This window comes from Brassica rapa, chromosome A05 (genome assembly GCF_000309985.2).
Source record: "Brassica rapa cultivar Chiifu-401-42 chromosome A05, CAAS_Brap_v3.01, whole genome shotgun sequence".
Classification (NCBI taxonomy): domain Eukaryota; kingdom Viridiplantae; phylum Streptophyta; class Magnoliopsida; order Brassicales; family Brassicaceae; genus Brassica; species Brassica rapa.
The window spans coordinates 19,318,939-19,330,279 of record NC_024799.2 but is presented as its reverse complement, the minus strand read 5'-3'; the positions used below and the strand labels follow the sequence as shown (position 1 = coordinate 19,330,279).

Genomic DNA, 11,341 nt, shown 5'->3' with positions numbered 1-11,341 from the left:
CAAATGCAAAACTAACCTATGACGACTGAAATGTAAGTCGTCTAGGTTCTTTGGAAATTTTTTTAAAACCAAACAACAGTAGACGACTTAACTTTCAGTCGTTTCAGGTTACAGATTTCAAAGTCAATTGCAAAAATAACCTCTGTGTTGACCAGACGACTTCCAGGTATGTCGTCTACAGTCAGACGACTTCCAGGTAAGTCGTCTACAGTTAGATGACGTCCCAAGTAAGTCGTCTGACGAACAGATCTGAAAAAAAAACTCGATGTCATACCTTAAATTGGTGAGATAAGTTCCTTAGCATACATAAGGCTTCTCCAAGCACACAGAATCACAAACGAAAGTCACCCACCCAGAATCGTTAGCTTCTATGACTCTATGAACCATAAAATTTTTAGAATCAAAATCTTGGGTTTTTTTAGCTCATTGTAGAGAGAATGTGAGAGATATGTTGTGTTTAGTTCACAAGAATAAAAAAAGAAGAAGGGTAAATCGATTTTGGGAGCATTAAGAGCTTCAAATTGGTTGTTCATGGTGGTTGTGGTATTGATGACAATGACAATCTTGTAATTACTTGAAGATGATGAGGGTGAGGGAGTAAAGATGTCATTTTCGAAAGAAAAAAAAAATTGATGTCATTTTCGTAAATTATATGAACTTGTGGGGTGAATAGGGCAAAACCAATTTTCAAAAAAAAAGGAGGTTAGTTTTGTGTTTGACTTTAAATTGTAGGTCAATTTTGTAAAAAACCCTTCGTCTTTTATATTGAAGTTTTAGATTTTCCAAACAAAATTCGTATAACTGCATCTTTTCATTATCGTATTCACACACACAAAACATAGAAAGGCTAAGTAGGGATCGCAAGTCTTATTCACTTTTTCATTGCTTTTACCAATTAACAAAATACTATAGTTTAATACATTCCTCGAAACAATTGTTTCCTTATTTTGGTGTGATGGCTGGAACTGGAAGCTGGTAAGTAAATAAATTATACTTTGTAATGTTAATCTTTGTGCAAAGTTAATTATCTTTATAAATAACTAGATTTTTTAACCGCGCTACGCGCGGATAAGATATTATATGTATTTCTCAATTCTAAAAAATAATGTATAATATTGTATTATATTATTTAAAGAATATAAAATAAGACCACATAATATAAATATATTTTTATATTTTCTTTGTGAAAATCATTATGTTGTTTGATTGTTGTACTTAATTCACATATTTGCATAGATATTTGTGATAGATGAATAAATATATTTTTATTATCAGTAAATAATATATATTTATTATATAATATAAGAAAAATGGAATTATTTACTTTTTAACAAACTTGTCTCATGTTGGGGACTCGGTTATAGACATATCATATTCGAATGAAACATTTTTACACTTATCAATCTTCTTAACAATCAAGAAACAAATCTGAATATCAAAACAATATCTCATACGATCTCTTTGTGGAATAACTGCTCTGAAGAAATTGAATTTATGCATCAAAAAGGACTGAAAATGGATGTGCATATGTGTTATCTAAGTCAGCTTTACAAAAAACTATTTATAGTTCATATATCATTTATGTCCATCCTATTTTTTTGTCCATCATTTCTTAAACATCTTGAAATAAGTAATGCTAATTAATAATAAACTTTTTACTCACAAAATAAAAATCAAATTTGTCTAATTATCGCTTAATTTGTCTAACTGGTATATGTATTTCTCAATTCTAAAAAATAATGTATAATATTGTATTACATTATTTAAAGAATATAAAATATGACTTCATAACATAAATATATTTTTTAAATTTTCTTTGTGGAAATCATTATGTTGTTTGATTGTTGTACTTGATTCACATATTTGCATAGATATTTGTGATAGATGAATAACTATATTTTTATTATCAGTAAATAATATATATTGATTATATAATATAAGAAAAATAAAATTATTTACTTTTTAAACAAACTTGTCTCATATTGGGGACTCAGTTATAGACATATCATATTCGAAAGAGACATTTTTACAGTTATCAATCTTCTTAACATTGAAAAAACAAATCTACATATCAAAACAATATCTCATACGATCTATTTGTGGAATAACTACTCTGAAGAAATTGAATTTAAGCATCAAAAAGGACTGGAAATGGATGTGCAGATATGTTATCTAAGTCTGCTTCACAAAGTACTATTCATAGTTCATATATCATTAATGTCCATCTTATTTTTTTGTCCACCATTTCTTAAACATCTTGAAATAACTGATGCTAATTAATAATAAATTTTTTGCTGGAAAAAAATCAAATTTGTCTAATTATCGCTTAAATATTTTATTAATATGGTCTAAGAAGCTTTTAAGTGATATCATAGTTTAATTTATTAGTTTTTTTTGTTAATTTTTAGAGGTTTTTGTATTTAAGATTTTTTTCCATATTAAGCTTCTATTTCTTTCACAGAATTGATATATATATATATATATATATATATGTGTATATATATCATAAAAATTACCATCAAATCAGTTTTACTTATTTATTATTTTGTTTTAACGAAAATACACTTTTTAAATAATTTAATTTAAAATAAAATTATATATTAATTTGCTGTATTTTAACAATTTCATTGATTTAATTAATTTGCTTTGGTGGATAACTTAAAAAGTTTTCATATGAATCGGGGAAAGCAAGCTTATGTTGTTATATTATATTTATTTTGTGTATATAGAATCTATATACAATGCTAGTGTAATAAAGAAAGAACATTATTTTTTTGTAACTTCAAAAAGATACATTATTACAATTTGAAATGAATCAAAATTGAATAAAATGGTAATTAAATATTTGTAAATCTAATTGTTTAGTTGGATTCTCATGAAAAAAAAAATCGATTGGTTAAACAAATGTTTCAAAATTTTTTGTTGTATTGTTTTGTCTATAAATTATAAAATTTATTGAATTAATATATTTAATTATTGCATCCTTAAATAATATTTTATTAAGACATTAGAAAAATATGTTTTGAGTTGTTTTGTCAAATTGTACAAAAATCTATGCTTTTTCATATTTGTAACTTCAAAAAGATACATTATGACAATTTGAAATTAATCAAAATTGAATAAAATGGTAATTAAATATTTGTAAATCTATTTTTTTTTATCTTGTTTAGTTGGATTCTCATGAAAAAAAATCGATAGGTTAAACAAATGTTTCAAAATTTGTTGTGTTATTGTTTTGTCTATAAATTACAAAATTTATTGAATTAATATATTTAATTATTACACCCTTAAATAATATTTTATTAAGACATTAGAGAAGTATGTTTTGAGTTGTTTTGTCAAAATTTTACAAAAATCTATGCTTTTTCATATTTGTCACGAAAATTTATATGTTAAACTTACTTTTACAAAATTCTTAACTTTGTCACGAAAACAAAAATCTATGCTTTTTCATATTTGTCAACGTTCTCACACTTTCTAAGAATATATTAACTTAGCCACTTACTTTTTTTTTTTTACAAAACAAAGTATCGGAGTCTTGAAAGTTGAATTCATATTATTGTAAATGTACATAAAAGTTTGTGATTATATACTTAGTGGTTCTTTATATGTGTCCAAGAAAGTGTCAATGGCTTAGTGGTAACTGTCCTATATATATATCATACCAACCCGGATTCAATTCTCTTATTCGCATTGTTTTTTTTTATTTTTTACGAAAAATAAATGAGATGACATGGCAATTTCGGGTTCTCTGATTGGTTGATTTTTCTATCCTATGTGGACACCCTCTCCATGGCTTATATCCCCTTTTAGTATAGTATAGATTATCATTAATATCTTTTTAAATAATTATCATTAATAATAATCAATGATAATTCTTGCTTATATTTGTGTAATGGGCTATATAGTTAGCGTTTTGTTTTTCAAAAAGAAACAAGTATTTCTCCCTGAACACATAAATATCGATTTTTTTTTTAGAAAGGGCTTAACACATAAATATCGAGTTCTTAATTTTTTTATCAAATTTTTTTACTTAATATGCAAATAGTCATTGTAACTTTTTATGTCAATATTTTCATGGTTTACCAACTTACACAAGATTTGCCACCACCATGTACACACTAATAAAAAAATAATAACATACGACGGTTACCACTTACCAACCACTGTTTTATCACCTTTGATGAGTATCCGATGCTTCCATTATTTCAAACTTTTTGTGAATTTGGTGTATTCGTTTCAATTGTGGCAGGATGCTTTGGCTGAATTTTTTGTTTCCATAAAATCTTCTTCTTTCTGCAAAAATTGTGAGTAGTCACTTGAAAAGAAAATTCCCAAAGTATAACATTTTCAGTCCAATATCCATCACAATCGTTCCTTATCGTCTCTTGTCCCGATAAACGTTACAAAGGAGAATACAAGAGAATGAATTTGACTTCTCCTTCATTTCGAAGATATACATTCAGAGGTCCTGGACACACAAAATTAAACAATTAAATTTTCAACTAATTTTTTTATATCTTTCAATATATCATGATCGGTCCTTTTAATACACAAACGTTTTGGAAAAATTTGGTATTGAAATTTTAATACTAGATGTATACAATATACATGAAGATTAATTACTCCATAACTTGTTATTTTATTTTATTAAATACCAAATCTTTCTTGAGATTTTCAAAATTATAAGTAAAAAAAATTGACCAGTTTTTGGAAAAAAAAAATGAGTTATAGAAAATTTAAACTCGGTTGCGCATATAAAATCTATTCTTGAGATTCTATCACTAATTTTTGCCAACTCTGAACATATACAATAAATTTGAAAAAGTATATATCGGAACCCTCAGTATCATGAACTAAAATGGAAAAGTACGTAACCCTAGCTATTTTTCTACCAAAATTCTGAAAACATTGTTGGAAACTTTTTTTAATATAGTATCCAAAATAATACTCCGTATTGTTTCACTACTACTACTATATAAATCCTACTATATAAAAGGAGCTAAATCCTAGCTTTTCTAGAGGTGCCACATAGGCAAAATAATCTCCACCTATCAAACTGCCATGTCACTAGCTGACTGGGTTTCGAATTAAAATTGCAATAAAAAATTTGGGATTCGTTATCGCTTACAAAAATCTCGGTTTGTCTACAATTTGCCGGTGGGCCAGGTAAAGGAAAATCTCGCAGCCCAGCTCATTAACCCAAATCGCCGTCTTCGTAAAACTATTTCCTTCGGACAATTACTTATTTCAACAGTCAAACTATTTTCTTTTGAATTTTCTATTTTTTCAAACAATTTATTATTTCTATTGTTTTCTTTAACAATGTGTGAACTGGCTAAGTTTCCTTTCATCTTAAAATTGTCCGCTGAAGATAACACCCCCCTTATTTCACACACAGTCACTATAAATTTCTAAAAAAACTTAAATTCTACTATCAAACCCACCCAACAAATTTATAACTACCAGTTCCAATTACTCATGCTTCGACCTCATTCAAATAATTATGGGCCGGCCTACTTTAATTTTTAAATAACCATGTCAATAATTTTAAAAAAAACAAACAAACCATAACTATGTTCACTTCAAAAAAATATGAAATTAATAAAAGATGGGCAATACAAATAATTCTCATTCTTATATGTGCAGAACATGCATCAAAAGATCAAAACAATTGGGGCGACACCCTCGGACCGCATCCAATAATCGTTAGGATCTTTAGGATGTGGCCCATCACAAATCACAAAAATAAAAATGTTTTCCTAAGAACAACTTTCATTTGTCTTGACATCCAGGTTTGTCTTAAAAATACTTACTTTTAATTATTCCAACTGCATTTCAAATGATGGCTTTTAACCACTAAACATGAACAAATAATGGAAGGGAAGGTGTCTATTTCTACGTCTGACATAATCTACCAATGCTTCGAGGAAGGAAAAATTTATCACATTAGATATTTTAATCTTCTTCCCAATAACCAACGTTACATGCTTACCGTTCAACCATACATAATTAATATCAATGAGACAACAATTATTACACTGATTCAAGAAAACATTCCACCGATCCCTTCATACATATTTCGGCCCCAACGCTACCACCCGTTGATCAGCTTAGCAAATGCAACCAATTTCCTCTCAGGTAAAAAAAAACAATAACTCTCTCACATACAAATAAATACTAAATTTTTGTCCCTAAAACCAAATTATTCCTACAGATGTTGTTGGCCGCATATGCCTCATCCAAGGAAGTGATTTATATAACCACTATACAGATTCAAAAATCATCATTGGATTGTGTTTAGACATGTACTAACTTTTTATTAAATAACAATTGGTTTACAACTAAACAAAATATAATACAATAATTATTTGTAGATCAAAATTGGTACGTCTAACTTTATGAGACAAGGAGGCGTCTAATTTCAGGGAGTTAAATCACATATATACCAGGAAAAACCAAGTATCATTCCACGGTTACATGAAGGTAATAAACTAAACATAAAGTTTATGTCAAAATAAATGCTTACAAATATTTGACTTTTTCAGGAAAACTATCACTCACAACCACACCTGGATCGCGCTTCTACTTTGACAACGATATTGGTATCATACAACGCTTTCAAAAGAGGAATAAACTGTTATCCTAAGCCTCATAGCAAACGACACCAGCCAACTTTTAAAAAATTTACGTTACCGCTTTCTACGTCAATTAAATAGGTACACTCAAATACTATTTTCTCTTACGAATATTGAATTCCTCAAAACAATTTATTATTCAAACTTACTGTTGTTTTTTTTAAAAAAAAATGATCACTGCTTCCAACGTCTTCGCATTATAAAATAAACAAAACATAACTTACCCTTTCAGAAACTTCAAAACTCTCAATTTTAATTGAACTGGACTTTTATTAAACATGTAATCCGTGCGAAGCGCGGACACCGACCCTAGTATAGTGTATTAAACATAAAATGGACAACTTGAGAGTTTTCAGTTAGTTAAATAACAATTACTTTTTTATTGATTGAGGTTGGTGGGTAATTTGAGGATTATTTAAAGATTTTAATGATTAATTGGTCGACAAAATGAATATACAAGGAGCTTTGGAAAACAAATATTTTTATTCAGTGTGACTTATGCCATAACACTAAGGGGGTGTTAGTGGGACTTTTAGATTTCTATAGAGTTTGTTGATTTTAAAAGTTGAGAGATTTGTTAAATTTGGAAAGAGATGTAGAGAATTTTGTATATTGTGAAAATCTATGAAAATAAAGTAATGTAATGATTCTAAGAATTCAAGGTAAACATGTAGTATTCTCAAAATCTTAATTTGTGAGTTAAAAGGATAAGAATTCAACTCCCAATAACACTTACTTTAATAGATTTGTAGAATCATTAAAATCTAAACTTTTTGAATAACAAATGATTTTGTATAGAGTTATAGAATCATCAAACCAATAACAATAGATTTCAATGAGAATATGAGAATCTATAAACCAATAACACTAGACTTAGAAATTTTAAGACTCATTATAAATCTCATCCCCACTAACACCCCCTAAATTCTTTAAAAAAAAATAGAAAGAAATTCGTTTTAACCAAAAAAAAATAGAAAGAAATTCGAAAGTGCACAAAATGGACCCCCACTCCACAAAACCTGCAACACTCAGTTAACCCACAACATGCAAACATAATAGACACCACTGAGCTCCACGCATTTCTTCTATAAATGTAGACTCTCTCACGACTCACACCGCAACGAGAAACTTGTTTTAGCTAAATTCCAAAAAAGAAACAGAAAACAAATAAGATCTTAATTCTCCTTCCGAGTTTGCTTTCTTCAATATGGCTCCTCTACCCATTTCTTCGATTAGAGTTGGGAAAATAGATGATGTTCAAGAATTAATAAAATCAAAACCAAACAAAGTTCCAGAGAGGTTCATAAGAGAAGCCAATGAGAGAGGTGTCTTAGTGTCTCATAAGACTCACCTTCATCATCATATTCCTGTTGTTGATCTCTCTAAACTGTCGAAACCTCACACTGATGATGATTTTCTCTTTGAGATTCTTAAGCTCTCACAAGCTTGTGAAGACTGGGGATTTTTCCAGGTAAATTTATTATTTTTTTCTTCCAAAACATTGTCTATTAGTCAAAATCATGTATAGTAATCTATTGTCCACTATAAACATATTATTTAGATAATTGGGTTTATTAGATCAACCTTAACATGTTTATTAGATCAATCTTAACATGTATGAACTACATATGAATATCAGAATTTTTTTCTTCTATACAGGTTATAAATCATGGGATTGAAGTGGGTGTGGTGGAAGATATAGAGAAGGTGGCGAAGGAGTTCTTCGAGATGCCACTGGAGGAGAAGAAGAAGTATCCAATGGAGCCAGGGACCGTACAAGGTTACGGTCAAGCTTTCATCTTCTCTGAAGATCAGAAGCTTGATTGGTGCAACATGTTTGCTCTTGGTGTTCATCCTCCTTCTATTCGTAACCCCAAACTATGGCCTTCTAAACCGGCCCGGTTCAGGTTCTCCACAAAACCCCCTATTTTCTTATAACAAAATTTATTTAATCTTCCGAAATACCTTTGTTCAGTTTTCATGGTCATCATATTCTGTAGAGATTAACTAATGAGCATGTGGCGCGCAATAAAATAGTCTTTGCTAGAAAGTGTCATGTATACTGTATCCATGTTCGAGATTAATCATGATTCATATTTTAAAAACTTAGAGTGGATCATCAGAAAATTAAAATATCACATAGCGTAGCTTAGTGATACATATTTTTCAATTATTAAATTTCCTTTTTCTAAAAGTATGTGTGGCTAAGAAATTACTTTTTTTTTCTATAGTGAAAATCTTGAAGGTTACTCAAAAGAGATAAGGAAATTATGCAAGAGGTTGTTGAAGTACATAGCAATAAGCTTGGATCTAAAGGAAGAGAGATTTGAAGAAATGTTTGGGGAAGCAGTGCAAGCAGTAAGGATGAACTATTACCCACCATGTTCACGTCCTGATCTTGTCATGGGACTCAGCCCACATTCTGATGGAAGTGCTCTCACTGTTCTTCAACAGAGCAAGAACAGCTGTGTTGGGCTTCAGATCCTCAAGGACAACACTTGGGTCCCTGTACTACCTCTTCCAAATGCCCTTGTCATTAACATTGGTGATACAGTTGAGGTATTATTTTAAATAGACTTCAATCAGAGAACTTATATCTACAAATTATGAATTTCTGTACATGTGCGTGTAGGTGCTAACTAATGGGAAGTACAAGAGTGTAGAGCATAGAGCAGTGACAAATAGAGAAAGGGAGAGGCTTACAATAGTGACATTCTATGCACCCAACTACGAGGTTAAAATAGAACCAATGGGTGAATTGGTTGATGATGAAACCAACCCATGCAAGTATAGAAGCTACAATCATGGTGACTATAGTTATCACTATGTCTCCAACAAGCTCCAAGGCAAGAAGTCACTTGATTTTGCCAAGATTCTCAATTAACTATATTACTTTCACACCCCTTTCACCTTCCATTAACTACCACTTAATTTGTTTTATTTTTAAGAATTTAGTTGTGGGACTCTTGTGTGTATGATGTACAGGAATGTTTCCCACTTAGGGGTTTTAGTGTCATGATTAAATTCCCCAGTGTAACTACAACTTGTAATATATTATGTGTGTGTGTGGGTGGAGTTGGGTGTGTTTATGTATCCATATGTATGCCGAGAAGGAACATAAAGAATAAGAAAGAACAATATCAGATCCATGTTTATGTCGATACATGTGTGCATATATATAATGTATTTCGTTAGTTTGTATCATTATGCATATACTCCTTTCATTTAAAAATGATCCTGGTCTTAAAAAAAATTATTAGTAAATTGTAAACTTTGAAAAAATAATTATATTTATTAAATTTTAATTGTTTAAAATTACGAGAAATAATTAATAACCAAATGAAGTATTTACAATTAAATTATAAAATATTTTACTAATATATATATATATATATATATATATATATATATATATATATTTATGTAAATTTTAATATAACTTTTCTCTGAACGGAAAGAGGTATTTCAAAAATAATTTTGTTCAGTAGTGTTGGTAAATGAAAAATAAATCTTTGGAAGTGTTTAATCAAAGAGAAACATCTGTATGTGTGATCAAGACATGGTCTCAACTTTTCTCTCTTCACGGATGTGAAGTATCATGTTCAAAGATCAATTTGAACGATTTGGAAGATAAAATCGAGAAGAGACAAGGCAAAAGGCTTCATTATTGTTTCACTTGTTTTACTAAACGACAAAAGGTCCCCATTATGAGACCAAAAAAACTATTTTATTTATTATATTATTAGTTAATAATAACTCAATAATAATTACATAACAAATGCATTGTCGGTTCTTATTTATTTGTCGTTATTGTCGCTTCTACCAAATGGTAAGAAAAAAATCTGCAGACCAAAAGGAGAGAGCACTAGAAGAGAGAAAAAATGGACGGAGGATGATGTAGTTACACGTCAGTGTTATGGTAATATGGTGGGAACCATAAAATATCATATCAAAATGATTTAACATAAGATTACAACTTAATAATTCTCGTATAAAATCAAAATGTTCACTTTGTTATAAATTAGAATAGTCACATCTCAATTATACTCCTCCAGAAAAATATATTGCACTTTTTCGTTTTATATCATTACTATGTGTATGAAGTATATAAACTAACTGTTAGGCACTTTGTTTTTAACTCTTTGATGATTGTTTCAATAAAGACAAAAATCTGAAGTCGACCCCAAAATACGACTGGGCCAATTCATTACTACACCAGATCCAAAATCGGACTCAGCCAAACCAAGCATGTTCTATCCGAATTGGGACACAGTGGAGCCTGGCTGGACCGATCGACTTATTAGACCATTTATAACTGAGATGTTGAATACAAGATTCAACAACTGAATCATTAGAATAAGTTCGTTGAAAAATGAAATACAATGATGTGATTATTTGGACTTGAAAAAATTCAATATGTTAAACAAAATAAAAAAGTAGATACCACCAACGGTATATGTTGATTTTTTTAAAAACATTATTTCATATTATCCTAATTATTTAAAATAAATATTTTATTATAAATTAAATAATTTATTTTAATATTTTATACAAAAACTTACTATTTTTAATTAGAGATTAGATTTATTTAATTTAGACATTGATAATTAATATTATTAACAAATAAAATAGATTGTTGATTCTACTAAACAAAACCATTGTATTGTGCTAAAATCAAATGTGTTTTGAATTACGAAGTGAAA

General features: G+C 29.1%; 1 protein-coding gene across 1 annotated transcript; it reads left to right on the top strand.

Annotated features, from left to right (window-relative positions):
- The first annotated feature begins 7,702 nt into the window (after nt 1–7,702).
- LOC103869174 (protein SRG1) lies at nt 7,703–9,799 on the top strand. The gene is made up of 4 exons (XM_009147231.3): nt 7,703–8,109; nt 8,298–8,545; nt 8,870–9,197; nt 9,271–9,799. The coding sequence occupies exons 1-4, from the start codon at nt 7,846–7,848 to the stop codon at nt 9,520–9,522; spliced, it is 1,092 nt and encodes a 363-aa protein (XP_009145479.1). The 5' UTR covers nt 7,703–7,845; the 3' UTR covers nt 9,523–9,799.
- Nucleotides 9,800–11,341: the final 1,542 nt, after the last annotated feature.

Excerpts from the sequence above, each read along its gene's own strand:
- LOC103869174 (XM_009147231.3), top strand. The coding sequence starts at position 7,846 with ATGGCTCCTCTACCCATTTCTTCGATTAGAGTTGGGAAAATAGATGAT. Across the intron at positions 8,110-8,297 it reads AAGACTGGGGATTTTTCCAG|GTTATAAATCATGGGATTGA; the intron begins GTAAATTTATTA and ends TCTTCTATACAG. Across the intron at positions 8,546-8,869 it reads TCTAAACCGGCCCGGTTCAG|TGAAAATCTTGAAGGTTACT; the intron begins GTTCTCCACAAA and ends TTTTTTCTATAG.